At 35.6% G+C, this 20113-nt stretch overlaps 1 protein-coding gene across 5 annotated transcripts in view; it reads right to left on the bottom strand.

The window, feature by feature from the left end:
- EML5 (EMAP like 5) overlaps nucleotides 1-20113 on the bottom strand; it is a 115136-nt gene that overhangs the window by 34858 nt on the left and 60165 nt on the right. For 3 of the 5 annotated variants that reach the window (XR_007907594.1, XM_051806583.1, XM_051806584.1), the window contains exons 18-27: nucleotides 18514-18716; nucleotides 17342-17453; nucleotides 16251-16378; nucleotides 14443-14584; nucleotides 12520-12672; nucleotides 11571-11702; nucleotides 10206-10294; nucleotides 9215-9391; nucleotides 8162-8363; nucleotides 6380-6506 (exon numbers count right to left, since the gene is read on the bottom strand). Coding sequence is in view for 4 of the 5 variants with exons in the window: in XM_051806583.1 (XP_051662543.1) it covers nucleotides 6380-6506; nucleotides 8162-8363; nucleotides 9215-9391; nucleotides 10206-10294; nucleotides 11571-11702; nucleotides 12520-12672; nucleotides 14443-14584; nucleotides 16251-16378; nucleotides 17342-17453; nucleotides 18514-18716 (1465 nt within the window). In the remaining variant the exon portion in view is untranslated. Of the gene's footprint in view, nucleotides 1-1166; nucleotides 4853-6379; nucleotides 6507-8161; nucleotides 8364-9214; nucleotides 9392-10205; nucleotides 10295-11570; nucleotides 11703-12519; nucleotides 12673-14442; nucleotides 14585-16250; nucleotides 16379-17341; nucleotides 17454-18513; nucleotides 18717-20113 lie in introns of those variants that run through there. The other 2 variants (XM_051806587.1, XM_051806585.1) reach the window with 2 other exon arrangements.

The following is a 20113-nucleotide window of genomic DNA, read 5'->3' as shown; positions in this document are numbered from 1 at the left end:
ACATTTCAATAGGCATAAAGGTTGGTTTCAAAAAGGCCTGTTTTCTAAACTGTTGTTTTTTAAATAAGTTAACTTTAAACTTTCCTGTAATCTAATTTATTCTGCATACAGGGAAGAGAGAGAAAAAGAAGAAGCTGCTATCACAAAATCTCTTGCTATAATTTTTCATTTTGATTCCTCTCCCAGATCACACAAGTTGACAAAGTAAAAGGAGAAGATGATTTTTTAAAAAAGAGCTCTGGAATTCATGCTATTTACATTGATATCACAAGTCACTAGATTAGCAAACAGAAAAACGTAATTGCATTCTGTTCATTTATCTAAAACATATGAAAAATGTTTGTTTAAAATCTCTGAATTTCTCCTTCAGTGGCAACTACAAGGTGATAATTATGAGGTTCAGATAAAGGAAATCTCATTTCAGTAGCTTCCTCCCTCTCTCACTCCTTTGGAAAAACAATTTAGTTTTATTTGCTGTCTGTATTGGGTAAAAATTCTTCACTTCTGAATCTGTAAAGGACTAGTTTGTAAATAATGTTTTGTTTCCTTCCCATTTTTACATCTGTCCATAAGTCCTTATAAACACTCAAAAAAATCCTCAAGACAAAAAATAAGGAAATATATAAATAAAATCAGTTTTGCCACAATGCCTGGTTTGGAATTTACCTGGGAGTGGATGCAAAACATCCAAAGAATTTTTGAAAGATATAAGCCACTGGGATCTTTTCATGCAAGAGATCTCAGCACATGGAATGAGTAATGGTTTTAGCTGCCTGCAAATCTTTAAAATTTATGGCGAAAAATTACTGGAATCCTGGTTGTTTAGTTTTGAGATCTCTTGGTACAGCCATTCTTATGTAAGTGACATTATTAACAGTATTTCTCCTTTAAAAGTGACAAATAGCAAACTTCAGGGAACATAAGAACAGAATAAGAATGGAGTGATATTCTCCAGAGTCATCTCCCAACCTCCAGTGATTTGCAGTTCAGGAAGCAGCTGAGCCAAAAGTGTTTTGTTTTCAAAATCAATCATGATGGATTTTTTTCTAATTTATCTAGCAAAAAAAGTAATTTATCTGGCAAAAAAAATCGTAGAAAAAGATCCTTACTAAAGGATCAAAATGGTTTTCAAATTTATTTTGCATTGCTGAGTATGCATAGCACTATTATGCAAACAAGCTAGAGACACAGTAGACATCTTTTCACAGAAAAAAATATTACCTATAAACATAATTATTCAGAAATTATAAATAATTCAAATTACAGACCTAAGTGCTGCCTCGCAGCCAGTGGCATGTTGTGTTTTCAACTGAAGTTGAAATAAGTATTCCCATTTCAGTGACATAGTATGGTAATTTCACTACTAGAGAATGGTATATATTAGTAGAGGTGGCCTTTGACAACACTGCAAGTGAACCTTAAACCAGTTGAATCTGAATGAAATCTTGAATTCAAATCCATAAGGTCTTTTTTAAAAGTTGCCTGAAATTTAAAGCTTTAACGTATTTCTATTCAGCATATCAACTTTTACAGCACTAGCATCTCTAGGTTTAAAAAAAATAACTCCCTCCCTTATTTTCTTTTGACTATTGAATTGCTTAAACAAGAAAAAGAAAATTCCCAGAAAAACTCGGGAAAATCACGTTTGTCCTGACAGAAAATAAAGGCAGTGCGACATGGAAGTAGAAGCTGATGCAACTCACATCTCCAGTTAATGTGTTAGCCATAAAAATGATGAAGACATAGAAATGTCCACTGCCTTTAGTAAAACTGTGTTGTTGTGAAGGTAAAAAGAATTTTTTTTTAACTTCTGCTATTTCAAAGATAAAAGTAATTTATGAGCAAAACCATAAAGCTGAGAACAGGAAACTTTATTTGTTGAAGATCAAAAGTAATCCTTAGTTCAGATTCATGTTCAGGGAACTGCATTCAGATTTTGAATTAAGGGTCACTGGAAGAAAATAATTATGCTGCAGTAAAAGCAGAATCGCATGCTCTTTCACAGAGAAGTTACCTACCCACCAGACTACAGCATTTTGCAGCCTCTTCAGCCTGCTGTCCCTTTCTGACTCTAGGGATTCCTTCATTGGTTTCTGCAGCACTTTAGCAAAAAACCGCTGTTTTGACACACGTGTTGATATGTATTTGAATTTTTGATAGACTAAATGGCATAAAAGTGTAATTTCCTATGTCATCCTACTGCTTAAAAAAACCCAAGGTCAACTCAACCTTTCTCATAAATATTATGATCAAAATAATTTTAATTAATCAATTTTTGAGCAATACCTGACTCTAAATACAGGCCACAGGGTCAGACTACAGCTCCTGGCCTTGCAGATGTGCTTTTGTGAGTCAGAACTAGGAAGCATATGAGATTTCAGGTAAGGTACTTCTTCTTCTAGTGTTCTATTTTTATCTCATTTAATACTCTGCATACTAAAAGTCATACTCCTTTTATATAGAGGAAACTTCACTATTAAGCTAGGGTTTATGAACTACATATCAGCTGTCAGGCACAATCTTAAGTAGTAACCACATTTTTGGTTTGGTGTTTAAAGTCTTTATACATAGCTTTGGAGCTCAATTATCTTGTAGTATTTAACTCCATCTTCTCCCATAGAGAATTAAACACTTCCTACACTCTAGTAAAAGAGGTTCAGATAGTTTCTGAACAGAAATCTCCTCCATACACAAAGTCTAAATTAGTTGAAAGACATTCTCAGAAGCACATTGTTCACTAGTGTGCACCTGTGATCCTGAGATTACAAGGATTCTAATAAAGTGTTACTACAAGAATCATATCTCTTCTGATGTTTGACAGTCAACATTAACAATCTTACACATAACATGGAATGCCATGGATGTACAGTGTACACTCTGAACAGCTGTACTGTGTTTGCACAGCAGGGTTTGGGTAGCAGGAGGGGCTGCTGGGGTGACATTATGAGAAGCTGCTAGCAACAGCAACTGGAGAAGAGCAGTGGGAATATGAGAGAGAAACAATGCTGCAAACACCAGGTTCAGTGAAGAAAGAGGGGGGAGCAGGTGTTCCAGGCCCCTGAAGCTCACTGTGAAGACCACAGTGAGGCAGGTGGTCCCCCTGCAGTCCATGGAGATCCACAGTGGACGGACAGCCATGGAGGACAACACATTGGAGCAGGGGGATGCCCGAAGGAGGTTGTGACCCCATAGGAAGACTGTGCTGGAGGAGGCTCCTGGCAGGACCTGTGTCCCCATGGAGAGAGGAGCCCACACACTGGAGCTGGTTTGCTGGCAGGACTTGTGACCCTGTGGGGGTCATGCTATTGCAGTCAGTTCCTGAAGGACTGCATCCCATGCAAGGGACTCATGCTGGATCCACTGCAGCCCATGAGAAGGATGCACATTGGAGAAGTTCATGGAGGACTATCTTCCATGGGAGGGACCTCACACTGGAGCAGGGGAAGAGTGTGAGGAGTCCTTCCCCTGAGGAGGAAGGAGTAGCAGTGACAATGGGTGAACTGACTGCAACCCCCATTCCCTGTCCCCCTGTGCTGCTGTGGGAGGAGGAGGTAGAGAACTCAGAAGTAAAGTTAAGCCCTGGAAGATGGGAGGAGTGGGGGTAAGGTGTTTTAAGGTTTAGGTTTTTTACTGATTAGACTGGTAACAAATTCAAATAATTTCCCCAAGTTGAATCTGTTTTGCCTGTGACAGTAATCGGTGAGTGATCTGTCCTTGTCCTTTTTTCTACCCACAAGCCTTTGGTTATATTTTCTCTCACCAGTCCAACTGAGGAAGCAAGTGATAGAGCAGCTTTTGTGGGCACCTGGCATTCAGTCAAGGTCAAAGCAAAACTCTGTATAAGTTAACATGTTCTGAAAACTTATACAGAAACAAAGACTTTACAGATGCACTTTTTTTTTCAAAAGCCTAAAACCAGAATTAATTTGATAGAGGTTGCTAGTGGTATGTTCTAAAATTTAGATGAAGGCAGCAGCTTTCCTGATTATGTCAAGTTGTCTTTAAGAAGGATACACAGAATTTAACACAATTGTATCATCTGGCACCACAGGTATGTGACTTCATTGAAACAGAGTCCAGGTAGGTATTAGAGGGCTTCTCCTTTCTTAGTCAGTGTAGGTCCAAGTGGCCTGACACTTCAGTCTACAAGCCTGAAACGTGGCCTACAGCCTAAGGATTTGTGCTACAAATGTAAGAACATGTTTTTGAGTTTGCATATATTCTAAATAGAGTATGTGCAAAAGCTCATAACCTAATGCAGGCACCTAAGCTAGAGACTCCCATATGAACACTATGAACACCCAGCAGCTCTGATCCTCAAGTAGTATAGTGCATTGGTAAAATGCTGCAGCCAAGGCAATAATCTTCCTCTCGTTCCTGAAGCATTATTAACTCCAACACAACACTGCAGCCATGGTGATACTGCTCAAACAGTCACTTCAGGCATCTCTGCAACATGCTCACTGCACTCTCTATTCCATGCTGGACCTCTACAACAACACTGTAATACAGTCTTACAAAAGTCCACAAGCAGTTAGGCAAGCTCTGATTCCGGCTACTGAAGTCAAGCTGTTCCTTAGTCACTCCAAAGTACTGAGGAAAGGAGGATGAGGTTTGAACACCTCCTCCCAAATACTCTATATAGTGTTCACTCATGTCAACTCCGACTGAGAACTGGATGGATTTTTTTATCCTTATCTCTTTTCTACCCATTAATGAGATACTATTTAATAGTAAAGAGATAAATCCTTCACTTCTATTTCAAAGTGCAATTACTTTCCTAAGTAGTTTGTTATTAAAATGCATTTAATCCTGGACTTTGTGTAAGTAAACTTACCTTACTACCCCCTGCCTTCATAGGAAGCAAAAGGAAAGAGTAATAAAAATAAAATAAAAATTAATATCTATGACAGTAGACTAAAACATTTACCAGTCTTATACAATATTACTTTAGCAGAACAGAAATTAAATACAGTAACCATAACCTGGTTTTACTCTTTACAAAAAACTTTTCTCTGAAGTTTTAGGGTCCCAGACTTTTAATAATGCAATCAATGGAATTCTTTCATTAACTTTTATGCATTCTGAATCAGAACTTAATTACCTTACTACAGAATTAATTCTCTTTTAATATTTTATTTGAAACTGAAAACCACAACTCACTCAGCTTCCAGAAACAATTCTTGAAAGAAACACAAGAGGTTTACAATTTCATTTTAAAAAAAAAGTCTTTAATCATAGCTTTCATACCATGCACATTATTTCTTTTTGATTTCCACATCAAATAATCTAATTAAAAAAGAGAAAGACCATTTCTCATTATAAATGCAAGACAGGGAACCATGGCATTATACACAGGCATCCCACTCCCTCCTTCAGCAACACAACTTAAAAACAAAATAAACACAAAAAACTCCCACAACCTCAAATTGCATTTCTCAACAAGTGTATCATGGATGTGTCCAGCTTCACTGTGGAAAGAGGCATGAGCATCATAACAGAACTCCTCACATTCCTGCAGGAAATTTCCAATCTGCTATTTCACTATATCATTACATCTAATTATACTGTGTTGTTTTCCTTACTTCCCTCTCTTTAATATTAGCATTCCTCAATTGCCATGTTAGGAATCCCTCTTTCCTTCTCCCTCACAAATACTGTCCACATCTATTTTACTGACAACAAACAACAACTTTCAGAGTCCTGTGCTCGGTTGCAGATTCTACAACAGCTAATGTTCTAGTGGTTATAAATTGTTTTTCTATTTCACATCTATTTTACCTTCTGGTCTTATTCTACTCTGCTCCTCACCCATTCACTTCTAAAGCATATAATAGTGAACCAAGCAATACAACTGACACTGCAAAGCAAGCAACTTCATTTTCCAAGACTCATTAACAGAAAATGCAGAACCACTGTAGACAGAAGGTACAAGTTATGTGAAGATAGAGGCAGTGCAACAAGCAATTAGAGCTGAATTTGTCAGAGTATTTTGTTGGCCGAACCAAGAAAGAGAGCTGTGTTTCATGAAAAAGATTGTACAAGCTAATGCCTATGATGCCATCACTAGATACCACTTAGTATTTAAGTTTCAAAAAGAACATATTCTTAAACACCAGCAAATAAATCAATTATCTCAAGAAACTCCCCAAACATAAAAATATACATACACCATTTGTAGTCTTTTGTGTTCTCTGAAAAATATATACAGCCTAGTCCTTCAGTAAGAATTTTCTTTTTCTTTCCTCCAAAGAAATGTTCAGACTCTTTTTATACATATCCTTTTAAGTTAAGAATTATATACTTCACTATAATTTTGTTTTACTATTATTATCTTTTCAGATTGATTTCTTGGCTAGAATTGTAATTTAGTAATTACCTTTCATCTAAGGTTGGCTCCTTTTGTTGCAGATGAGGCTTAATTCCAAACATTGGTCTAATGTTTGTTGATAAGGCTTTGATGGTGTAATTAATTTCATTTTCCCTTGTTACATCACTGTCATAACCTAACAAAACCAGAGTGAACAGTATCAAACCAAACTAAGGTACCAGAAAAAAAAAATTAAATCATAATTTGTGCAGATTTCAACAATGTACTGGATTACAAAAACAATTATAGCATCTATTATTAGTAACATAAATACACAACAGAAAGAAAGCAGCTGGGAATCATGAACATTGTTAATAAAAGGCATTCTAAGAAAAAAATTCCCTACAATATCTTCGTCGAAAAAATAATTAAAGAGTTCAAAGCTATCCCATTTCTGCTTGGTTGGCCTTAACTAGGATCACTAACAAAGGACCTCACTACCTGACACCTGCTCTTAAGATCTGTAAGATTTGGCACCTGGTTGTTCTCAGTTCCAGGATCTATCCATTACGATGGAATCTATAGGTCTGCACAGGGTTCCTACACAATGCTTAGGGATAGTCAGGCATATCAAGGTGATGTTTACTATGGTAAACATGGCAAAAAAGCTAAATAGTGACAGGGTTGTTACTCACCCACCATTATTTATTTTTTTAAGATAGAGACTTCTAGTGCCAACACTGTGAATAGTTCTTAACTCTTAACTGAAATTATTAGGACATGACCAAGAGAAACTTTTGTGGATAAAGATGTCAGTGTCTTTTCTTGTAAAGCTTCACAGACCTCTCTCATCTAGAGTACTTTCGAACACTTAGCTTAAGAGGGTTCTGTGTAAAGTACCAGAGCCTAAGGAAGGTTATAGGGCTAAGATGTGCTAACAGGTCACAGACAGAAGCTGAACAAAACCTCTGAAAATTGCAATTTTTGACTTAGAAAGTTAAAGCTGACAAGTCCTCCTGTAGGCAATTAAATTACTTTGTGGACGTATTCTTCAATAATTTTAAGAAGAAAGACAGTGAATAAAAACTCTTCTCCAATTAATGTTTACTATGTCTCTGATATTTAAAGTGTTTCTTTGGTCATTTAGCAGATTTTAATGAAAACTGAAGATAATTTATTACATAGAACTATTTAAAAAGTAGCAGTGATAGTTTAAAAGTGCTTGAAGACTGAGGAATTGACACAGAGGAAAAACTGCGCTTGGGAGAAGAGAAAACAAGTTTGGAGGCTCATGAACCCTTGGAAGTATAACATGAAAGGTAGAACACTAAGTATGGCAAAACCAGCAGAAATTGATACTACAAAATGTAATTAATATTTTATAACTATTGATTTTATGATCTCGCAATAGATTGTTCCATTTATCAACATGAGTCCACCTCAGTCTACTACGCTTCCATGTTATGGAAAAAGATGCTATAACATCAAGATAACTATGATCTTACATTACACAGATTCCAATATAATTCCTTTAGAATTGGTGCCTTAAGTCTAAACTGTGATGATTCTATTTTTATAGACATTGACACAAATTTTTTCTTTTAAAGAGTCTATTTATATACTCTAACTCAAAGTAGCAGTAAGTCAAACATTTCACGATCATTTTCTTGTCAGCAGTTTAACAGTCCTTTCCCCAAAAAGAAATTTTATTTAACATTTTTGAAGACTCTTCACTACTTACAATCAAAACAATCTATAAAATGATTATTTCCAAATTAGCAGTTTTCCATTAATAAAATAAAGTCTTCTTGAAATAGCATAATCCAGCTAGTTCTATAAATTATTACCCACCTCCATCTTCTTCAGAATCTAGATCAGACTCTTCACTGTCACACTGCCTGCTATCCCGATGTCCTTCCATTTCATAAGTCCACAGCATTAAAGAGGTGTCTGCTCCTCCAACAGTGACCAACAAACTGTCGTCGTAGGTCCAACGGACATTTGTTACGTGGGTACTGTGAGCAACATACCTCTTAAATTTTCCAAACTTTCCCTTAGAAGGGAAAAAGAAAGGCAAGGATCAAATTTAACCAGTTTGCTCGACAAAACTGAAATGAGTTGCCAGTGCACAATGACATGTCTTAACTTCTTTACAGTTCATGCTTCAGCTGTTTCTCATTTCATATGATTGTATCATATGATTTGCCAAGTCCCTCTCCTATAGCAACTTCATGAAATTGTTAACCATATCTCCATAGCAAGCATGCAAGAATTAGTTTATAAACAGATTCCAGCAATTAATACTGGATCACTTTTCCTAAGAGAGACAATAATCTAACTGATTCAGAACAAAATTCACATCGAATATTTTGAGTCAGTATTTGTGCATTGTTACCATCCTTATCATGGCAACATTTCAAAATTGAAGACATATTTACTAATAAATAAACAGGAAAACTAGAAAGGTTCTGGAAGAGTAGTAAAAATATAATGTGCTTCCGTAACGGTTTTTCTATGATGCATGGTTAAATAATATTAAAGCTCTTCATCTTAGAAAAAAATTACTGAGGTTGAACAGAATGAAGGTCCTTAAATTCATGAGTGAAATGTGAGCAAGAGATGTTCATTGTTTTCCAAAGCATTCCCATTACTACACTTCTCCTGTGCATTTGCCACTGTCAGCAGCAAGACACTGCATGAGATGGCTCTACAGTCTCACCTGGAATGGTTATTCTTACCACCTGCAAGTTTAATGCACTGCAAACTGCGATGTAGTACTGAATGCCTTTCTTTGATCATAGGGAGAAGAATATAAAAGCACTATTTTGTTCTGAGTGATTTCACTGTTTTGAAAGGGCAGATTTATTAATTAATGTTCACCATAAACAGCTGAAAATTACTTACTTTAGCAGGGTATCGGAACAGTTTCACAAACCCAAAATCATCTCCTGTGGCTAATACTTTACTATCACTAGTGAGGCATGAAGCAGTTACGTCTGTGACTTCACCAATTATTGGCCAAATTCCTTCACAGCAAGAGCCCAAAACGCTTGTCCATGATGCCCAGCCAATCTTTTCTACCTGCAAAAACAACCCATTTCAGATAGAGTATGCATCTTCCCAGGCATTTTTCTTCCATATCTGATTTCAAGTAAAAGTCCTTGCACTGAAAGATACATCATGTCTGAAAGATATGATGTTTTAACATATTAATCACTTATTTTCTTATTATTCAGCATTTTATTTGAGATCTGTAATTTTACCTCTATTAACTTTAAGTTCCAAAACCTAAAGAAATATTTTAAAAATTTTTGCCTTACCTCCCCTTCCAGGCTAAAGAAAAAAAATTATATATTCTAATACTGTCTTTCAATCTCATGGAAAATATTATTTGAAAATTATCCATTTTTGCTCTCTGCCCTATGACAAGGTTCTATCTCTGAGAAAACAAAACATTACAGCTACAATATACTACCCTTGCCTATATGTAGTATGTGTACTATATTGCATTGTTATGTAAAGAGAGACATGATGTTTTCCACAGCAAGATTAGGGCAAACTAATCTGCAATTTTCAAAGGTGTTTAGGTACCAGAAAAGGCACACAGAAGTCTAGTGAGATTTTCATGACTAAGTCAGCCAAATGTCTGTTACTTAACAGAAGAGACGAATGTGATATCCCCTATGTATTTTATTGGTCTGGTTACATTATCTAATTGAACAGGCTAAAACAATGAATAAAGGTGAGCAAATGCTGAAACAGAAGCTTTTTCAACAGATCAGTTAAAAATTATATTTTGATACATCATTCCCTCTTATGTATGTATCATACTCTCTTATGGCTGTTTCATAACTCTAATTTACAAACAAGTTAGAAAGCCAGTACAGTTCCTTACCTCCAAAGTAGGAATTGTCTGTTTTTTCCCACGAGGGGCTTCAAAAAACAACTGTTCTTTAGCACCAGTGTTGACCTGCAAGAGTTTCCCTATAAAACATATTACATATTGTATGTTAACATTAAATAGAAGATTCCATTTTACAGAAGAATAAAAAAAAATGGTTATTTTGAGATCTTTGCTGCTAACAGCACTACATAAATTATTTTAGAAAAAGTTGCATACATAAATAATGGATCTGGAAGTATGGTCTTCTGAAGAGATCTAGGTCTTTTGATCCCTTAAATTCACAACCCTTTTTCCTCTCTTTGAAAAATGTAATCATGCATCACTTTTCTCTCCTTTTTATGGTTGTCCCATCAGATGGTAGACAAAATGTCTATGATAAAGCTTGTCTATGATAACTGGTTGATGATGCATGTGCCCTTGGGATGGCAAAGCACATATGCTGCCTGGCCAATGTCTGCTTCCAAGCAGGTGATTCCTGCTTGCCTTAATACTACTTCATTTCTGAGGGAAATTTTCACCAATGTCCTCTTCCTCCTTTCAAAATTCTCTGAGAAAGTTAATTCTTAACACTCTTTCAAATTAAATCAGACTGTTTCAAAAGTCACTATATAGAGAAATAAGAACAGGAACTAATAGATTCACAATTGCGCAGCCTTGGTTTTGAATGCAACAGGACTAAATCTAGCATTTAAATTAATCAGCTATTAATACCCAGGAAGACTGGAAAACCAGTCTTTCTGCTATATTTAATAAAAAGGATATATATTCCTGACCTACAGACACAACCATATTATGCAGTATATTATTAAAGAAGTAAAACCATAGAATCATAGAATGTTTTGGGTTGGAAGGGACCCTAGAGATCATCTAGTTCCATCCCCCCCACCACTACACCAGGTTGCTCAGAGCCCAATCCAGCCTGGCCTTGACCACCTTCAGAGATAGGGCATCTGCAAGGTCTCTGGGCAGACAATTCCAGTGTCTCACCACTTACAGTAAGGAATTTCTTCCTGATATCTAATCTAAACCTATCCTCCTTCAGCTTAAGGCCATTCCTCCTTGTTCTATTACTAGATGCCCTTGTGAAGTCAAACAGTAAACAGGAAAGATTTAAAAAGAAATCCAAACAAACTAAACTATAGAAACAAACTAATTTACTTCAAATTGTGCAACTCCTAAATATATAAGTAGTAGTAAAAATCACGGTTTTAATATTTACTCAGGTGCTGTGAACATATTCATAAACTGAAGAAACAAATCTGTCAGTGATATCACAAATTCATATTGTAGATGTACTGTATGTAGTCTATAATGTAATCAGTCTCACAGTACATTTTTACAATGAATGCTACTTACCTCTTATGTCCCAGTCCATGTGCGTGATATAGCTGGAGGCTCCCTTGCAGATTCCTACTCGTTTACTACTCATTACATTGTAAATATCTACAAAGTTGTCACAGGATGCCACAGCTAAGTACTTTCCAGCCCCTAAAACAACATCAGTATAAACACAAAACATTTTCAAAAATTGTATTGCTCTGTAAATTAAACACAAGTACATTCTAAAATTTAGCTATATGCAACCCAGAATTCTTTGAAATTGGTTTGCTAATTTATACATATTTCTCAACACACTGATGTTCATATCACGTAATCAAAATTAGGATGAAATATACAACTATTATATCATTACATTTTCAAATAATAAAAACCATTTGATGCAATTTTTAACATTTATTGCATTCAGAGAGTGGCAAAGCTTAGGGAACCAGAACACAGTGGTACATGAGAATTGGTATCAGTAATTTGGAACAAATTTCTCCTAGAGATAAGTATTTTAACTGAAGTAAGCCATGCATTTGAGTTCTTAAATAAGAGCTATTCTGTTGGAAAAAAACCCTCACTCAATGGGAGTGCTAAGCATCGTAGGGAATAAAATAAGAAAACAGAAGTCACTGAAACTTTCTGATATGTCAGTTGCCAACATTCTCATTAGCTAACAGGAACTGATGCAGCTCATAAAGTGGAACCCTTGGGACCTAGGGAGGCTGCTGGATGGTCATAATTTAAAACTGACTGCCGCATTCAGGAGGTTACTATGAGCAAACTTATTCCAACAATCTCATCCTTAAATGAGCAACAGAGGACTTCATCACCAGTGTTTTTCAAAATGATAGTATTAGTTTTGCTGACCTATTTATTACATGTTAAAAGGTACTACAAATCCCTACTACTTTTAAAGGTGATAAAGCTCACTTGAACAACCTCAATATAAAAATCTTCATTTTAAAAAAATCGCACTTACCCGGAGAAAATCTGATCTCTGAAATAACATCTTTTCTGTGCTGGAAAGAGACTAGATCCTCCAGGGTATCTGCATTAACTATCAAAAAACTTCCATCATTGAGACCAACGGCTAATGCTTTTCCATCAGGAGAAAAGCAGCAACATCTGCCTCCTACAAGGAATACAGAAATGGCATTCAGGTTCAATTTACAGTGCATTATTCTTTTAGATCTATTTTTCCATTAGGAAAACTATTCTTATAGTACAAAACTTCCAAGGATGTTTTCCTGATGCTGCCAAGACAATTTCCAAACTGCACTAGCACACAGAGGCTATTGGCAAACCAACAGGTACACAGTCCAGAAAACTAAATTACATTTATTTGCATATTACTTGACATATGTTCTACATTAGTAATACAGATTAAACATTACTGTCTGCATATTTTTAGTTTGCTCTTTTTCTTAGTATCTGGCACTGGTTGGTTGTTACCATTTGCTTTGGTAAGGAGAGCACAGCCGGAAAAGGTCTTCTGGACTCCCAGAATCCACTCATTTGCTATCGCAAATGCTAAGTCACTAAGTCATAAAATCCTTCCAATAAACATGTCAAGTGTCATTTGAAAAGCAGTTTAATTTCCAGTCTAAATTTATATATAGTCAGCTTACGTAGACTTGTTTTCATGCCAGAATTTTCCATTACCATAAATATTTTCCCTTACTATTTGTTTCTCTGATTAACTTGTAGATAGCAGTACTTCATTTAGAAGGCTCCACCACAAAGCTCCTCATTCATTATCCTGTAGCTCTTCTCCATCCTCAACTTTTAGTTTAATTTCATTCAGCTGAACACAGATGAGAAATGTATACCAAAAATATCCTGAGTTGTGGCTTGTAAATTACATGAATATTCCAATGTCTTGGGACACGTAATTGTCATCCTGCAATTAGTTACAACATCCTGAGCTTTCTGCTCCTTAGTTATTCCTGAGCTATGCAGAAATTTTTCTTGAATTGATCTTACATTTTTTAATTATCAAATATTATTTCAATTCTGCAGCCAATTCAATTTTATTTCATTACTGTAGTCTGCAGAAGTATCCATCTCTTTCTATATAGTACACAGGAACTTTTTAATATTGACAAAGCATCTCAAAATGTGTCTTCTCAGCAAATAAAGTCATCACAGACTTATTCTTTTTTTGCCAAAAGTACTCTTAAAAATATTAAGAAATATGAGCTTTAAGACTTATGCAGAGTTTGCCTACTAGAAACTTTCTTGTTTAATCTCTGCTTGTGCTAGCTCATGTCTCTTCTTACATTTACTTTATCATCTAAATAATCTTCAACTAAGCTTCCTACTATGTTAGAATCAAACTGCATTGCTGAATGCCAAACAGATAAAACCTATTGTATTCCTTTGTCTAGCAAACCATATATATCATTACAAGATTGTTAAAGCCAGTCTGGTCTAATCCTAAAAAAAGTCACCTTATATGAAGTCACTAACAACAGACTTTCCATCTGTCAAAATAGAATTTAGTTATATAGTAAACAATGAGTAAAAATTTTATGATTGTTCTCTTCCTTGACATTCATGATTCTTCTAACATCCACAAAGAAGAGAATTTCAACATTACATCTAAGATTTATTCCAAAAATTTCTAGATTTGAAGTCCTTCACTTTGCAATACTATAAGCAATGTAGCATTTATATAATTGGCTCGACTTAAATATGTTACAATTGCAAATAATCTCCAGAACAGTACTACACAGAATTTTTCCTGTACAGATTCATTAGCTTCACATAACTCCTGAAGATAGCATTAATAAAATACTTTGAGCAAAGAAAGGAATTTATTCAGTCCTGCTTTTGAAAGATTCATAAAGTTTGTAAATGTCAACTGAATCAGTTAAATATTTTTTTATACTAAGCATCTTACCCTTTTTCAATTTGCGAACAGCTAACATACAATGGCTAGGAGATAAATCCCATATTCTTAAGGTTTTGTCATCACTTACAGTGGCACAAATAGGTAAATGAGGATGAGTAGCTAGACCCCAAACTTCCCCCTCCATGTGACCCTGAAAAAACACAATCAGATTACTTTTTATTTTAAATTGAAATATGAAATAATACATTTAAGGAAGTTTTTAAAAAAGAGAGAGAGAGAACATGCATATCTTTAGAAGATAATGAATATCTTAATAGAAATACACAACACCTGAGAAAATTATAGTAATTAGTACTGCAGAAAACTGTTCCTGAGAAATAATCCTCACACACACCTATATCAATGACATGGACAGTAGAACTGAGTGCATCCTCAGCTAGTTGATGTGTGATGTGAAGTGATCAACATGCTGGAGAAGAGATGCAATCCAGAAGGACCTTGACAGGTGTAACAGGTAGACCCATGCAATGAAGCTCAACAAGGCCATGGCAAGGTCCTACACATGGCTCAAGACAATCCCAAGCACAAATACAGGCTGGGCAGAGAATGGACTGAGGAGAAGGACTTGGGTATTTGGTGGACAAGAAGTTGGACAAGAGCCAGCAATGTGCACTTGCAGCCCAGAAAGGCTGTGATCTGGGCTGCAACAAAAGAAATGTGACCAGCAGGTCGGGGGAGGTGATTCTGCCTCTCTACTCCACTCTGGTGAGACTCCAGTACTGCGTCTGGCTCTGGAGTCTTCAGCATGAGAAAGACAGGGACCTGCTGGTCTGCATCCAGAGGAGGGCCACAGAAATGGTCAGAGGCCTCAAGCACCTCTCCTATGAAGAAAGGCTGAGAGAGTAGGGGTTGTTCAGCCTGGAGAAGAGAGGGCTCTTAGGAAATCTTATTGAACCCTCTCAGTACTTAAAGGGGGCTTATGAAAAGATGAGGTCACTTTTTGTAGGGCCTGTAGCAACAGGCCAAGGGGTAACGGTTTAAAACTAAGAGGATATATTCTGACTAGATATAAGGAAGAAATTTTTTATGATGACGGTGGTGAAAGACTGGGAGAGGTTGCCTAGAGAGGTGACAGATGCCTCACGCCTGGAAGCATCCAAAGTCAGATTGGATGGGGCTCCTAACAATCTGATCTATTTGAAGATGTCCTTGATTACTGCAGGGGGTTTGGACAAGATGACCTTTAAAGGTCCCTTCCAACAAATTATTCTATGAATTAGATTTTTTTCTTTACCTTAGATTCTAATATTTTCTTTAAACAAAACTAGTTCTTTATCTATTGCACTGGCCACTCAGAATGGAGATAATGCAGAGTTTCTTTAACTTGGAAAGAAAATCATAGATTGATACAATGTAAAAACCTGCTTCGTAGACAGGATTAAGAAATGCAGCTGTTTGGTAGGGCAAAGAAGACTGAAACATTTTTTACATAATTACAAATAAATCTAATAACAACCTCAAGGAGACAACCTTTAAAAATAATAGCAGTAATTAGGACTCTGAAAAAGTTAATAAAGAATTCAGTGGAAGATCCACTGTTTCACACACTTCTTTTTTTTTTAAACAGAAATTTGATCTCTATCTGTTTGAAAGGATGAACTCATTGAACAAAATAGTAAATGAAATCCTATCTCTATTTTGCTCATTGAAAAGTCATAATGGTCTAGCCTAACAAGAAGTGATGGTAACTCATTAACTTCATTAGTAATTAAAGTCTTTGTTATTTCATAGGTTTTTACTTGAAAAATAAAATTATGTTTGTGGTATGAAATATTTGACTGATATTTAATATATACCTGAACCAGCAGAGTTATTGGTCCACTTTTATCCACCTCCAATATTTCACCATTCTTTGTGCCCACTAAAATATGACCATGTCCTAATGATATGGCACGTATAGAAGGATTATCTTCTAAGAGGAGACCTAGAACATAAAAATGTTGGAAGACCTGAGACTCTCAAGTATGCCTTAAGGAGGGTTTCTCACACATATACACATTACATTCTCACTGTAGAAAAAGATACTCAGTAGTAACCAATAAAAACATATTCCTGCATGGAACAGCTTACATGTTTGGACTCCTTTGGGAGTATTGAGCAATACATCAAGAAGTTTAATCAGCCTGACTGGCAATCTTAGTGAAAAAATGGGCATGTGTCAACTACACTACTAAATTGCTAGCATTTATGGTAACCTCAAATCTAGCTTTTTGTAAAATGGCTATGAGAATAAGATACTCTGGAGTACAATGTTTTCATTAATAAGTATTTATATTCATGATGTTTGAAAATCAAGTCATATACATTAAACTCAGCAAACATAATTTGTATTAAGGGGATGGAAGAGAAATGGCTATCCGAAATGACAAATAGGGGAAACAGTAAATTAGCACTAAGATCAAGAATGAATCATAGAAATAGGAAAAATAGAAATGAAAATGTTCATTAATTATTTCAAAAGACATTTGCATTTACAGAAAATTAAGTACCAATACCTCAAAAAACCACAATTCTAAATTCCTTCCCTTCTCCGAAACAAAAAAGATTGGATAAGAGATTTCATACTCAGAATCATAAGAAATACAATAGGCTTTTTTGGTTGCAACTTTAATTAAAAAAAAATTCCCTGGGTAATAAGAAACTCAAAGCTTAATTAATTTAGGCTGATAATAAGGCAAATATTATGATCTGCACCCATCAAATGTGCAAACAGACGCTACAACACGTGATTCCATCCCAAGAGAAAAACAACATATTTACAATCAGTAACGCTCAAAAAAACCATTTTAGTATTCACTATGTCATATGTGAATTTCTTCCTACTGAGGAAAGCAATTCCACAAAGTTTCCTAAAGGAAGTATTTTAAATAGAATAAAAGTCTGTTACCTTTAGACCCAGGGGCCAAAGCAGCCCTTTTGATGGCATAGGTTTTGAGACAACGTTCAAAAGTATCATCCCAGAGAGCTACTACCCCATCCTTTCCTCCAGTGACAAATCCCTGGGGGGGGAGAAAAAAAAGAAATAAATAATCAAAAATTATAATCCATTACTATCTTTCCTTAATTTTTCAGAGATTTCTGCAAATACTGAAAATGGACTATATACAACACTGTAATACACAGGGCAGATGAAAAGAACAGGAGCAACAAAATGATTGATTTCTCCTCCTGATGAAAGCAGCACAGTTCTGTACAGTCAATGTACAGAGGCTGTATGCTTCTACCATTCTAGAAAATAAATTTAATCAACATACTATAAAGTGTTATTCCTGATATTTAGCCTGCATGTCCCTTTGGTATTTCACCTCATTACTCCAAACCAAACTTAGTACCACTCACAGAAATTTGATTAGTGCTTAAATGTTTCAAATACACACATATTTGTGCCATTCTGTCTTTAAAAATTATTTACAAGTATTTAATGAAGCAACAGGTATACATAATATTGAAATCATTAGTACTTTCCTTTAGAGCATTTAGTTCTGAGTATGAATAACACATGTGTTGTTCAACACTACTATACTGACATTCAAATATTAGGAGGTGGAGTGCCTTGGTCTAACCTAACAAAACACAAACATATACATAAGTTCAAACATACAAGTAATCTAACTGGAACACTCATTCACATTTAAGCACATGCTTAAAGGTTTTGCTGAGTTAAAAAGAAGTTGAGAATCAGGAGAAGTACTTAATGATTTACAGATTGAATGCTTCTATGAGTAGACAGTAATTACAGCACAAAATAGTAGAAGTATGATCTTCCTTTCTCACAAGCTCACATATTCCATTAAACTTACAGATCTTAAATCAGTTATTGTTATTTTTTTAGTAAGGGGTTATGAAAATTTCTGAATAAGATGTCACTGGACCACAAGGATTTGAGAAACAACTTTTACATAACAGAAGTAAGAGACATGCATAAAACACTATTTTGAATCTGAACCTCACAAGGCTTTTCTGTAATGGAAATAAGAACATGGATAAGTTTGGGAGAGGTCTAGCTTTATCATAGACTTCTTTGTCCAGACATAAAAAAACAACGAGCAGTTTATTTACTTTTTCCAATGCGTGCATGCTGAACACAGGACCATCATGTGCTTTGACAGTTTTTATGAGAAACACATCTCTCCAAATACACACATCCCCCGTGGAAGTTCCAGAGAACGCCATCTCTTCAGTCCAGCCATACACTGCACACATCATTGTATCAGTTCTTCCCAAAGCACCTATGCAGCCCTTTCTCCCAATTAGTCCTCCGCCTGGTTAAGACCAAAAACAAGTCATCAGATATTTGCTTAGAATTGTTTTCCAGAAACTATACAACCTTGCCCAGAGCAACAGGTCCTTTTCTTCTGGTCCACACATGCTGCCCAAAAAATTGAGCCTGAGAAGAGTTCTCACAAAATAAAATTTTTATATTATTTGGCAACTTTCATAAAAAAAACCCCTTACTTTTAACTTACTACTTGAATCTGAATTTGAATGTATTACACACATATACCCACACAGACATATGGAGACACAGTGCATTTGTAAACTTGCATCTGAACAAAAACCCTAACATCTCCCACACACCGTTCATAGAAATTTGGAATGAATTAACCAGAAAGAAAAAAAAAAAATAAACCTTTACATCCCACCCTTTTCATTATATGTTTTCAGTGAGAGGATTTCTCATTTTATTTTAGAGGTTTACTTATATTGTCCTCTGGATAATAGAAATGTTACAGATATATAAATTTTATATTTTTTTCATATCTAAAATAATTTGACAAGTACAACACATAGGAACTTCTGGCTAGAAAGTCAGATTTATATCATTACAATCCTCAGAGAAATTTCTTGTGGTGTAACACAGAAGTCCCTCAGGATCTGACACTTCATGTTGAGAGGCAAACTCTCAGAACCTCTCTGCCTTAGCACTGATGACGACTTATTCCAAAGCACATATTTCAGTACCACTTCTCACATCAAGTGCACCTGCTCTACTGCAGATTCCAGAAACCTGGCATTTGTTAAGGTACACCAATACTCTGCTCCTCACACTGACACTGCTAAGTGCATTTCACGGTGACTGCCTTGCCAGTGTTCCACTGGAGTTTTGCACAGATGGGCTGCTGCATCAGGGGAATTTGATTTCTGCTGACTGAGCAATGCCAGAGACAAAACTACCATTTTCAACAATTTCCTTTCTTTATTCAAAATCACCATCTCCAAGCTTTTAGCATAGTTATGATTTCTTTCTAAAGAATTTATAATAACTCATTCAGGAAATATTCTGAGACACTTTGTTCTTTCTATAGATAGCAAGCTCAATTGTCAAAATCAATAATTTATATAGACATCAACAGCTTGCTCTCAGGCAATCTTGATTAATTTTTGTTGGAGCCAGAATTGGGAAAACCAGTGTAATTTTTTTTGTCAGAGGCTTTTCTCTCCATGATTAATCTTTGTCAGGACTTCTGTGAGTTGATGTGCATAAATTCTGCATGAATAATTAGAACATGCTTAGTAGAAAAGCTAGTCTTCTGTAGCACATGTGTCTTTAGATACAATTTGAGATTTGAAACAATAAAGTTCGAACAATATCAGGGAATGGATTTTTCACTGTTGAAAATTTCTCAAGCAGAAATAGCCAGCTGCTTTACCTTGGGTT

Source organism: Manacus candei, unplaced genomic scaffold (genome assembly GCF_025592945.1).
Source record: "Manacus candei isolate 608988 ecotype Guabito, Panama unplaced genomic scaffold, ASM2559294v1 h1tg000067l, whole genome shotgun sequence".
Taxonomy (NCBI): domain Eukaryota; kingdom Metazoa; phylum Chordata; class Aves; order Passeriformes; family Pipridae; genus Manacus; species Manacus candei.
This window is presented reverse-complemented; position numbering and strand designations above follow the sequence as displayed.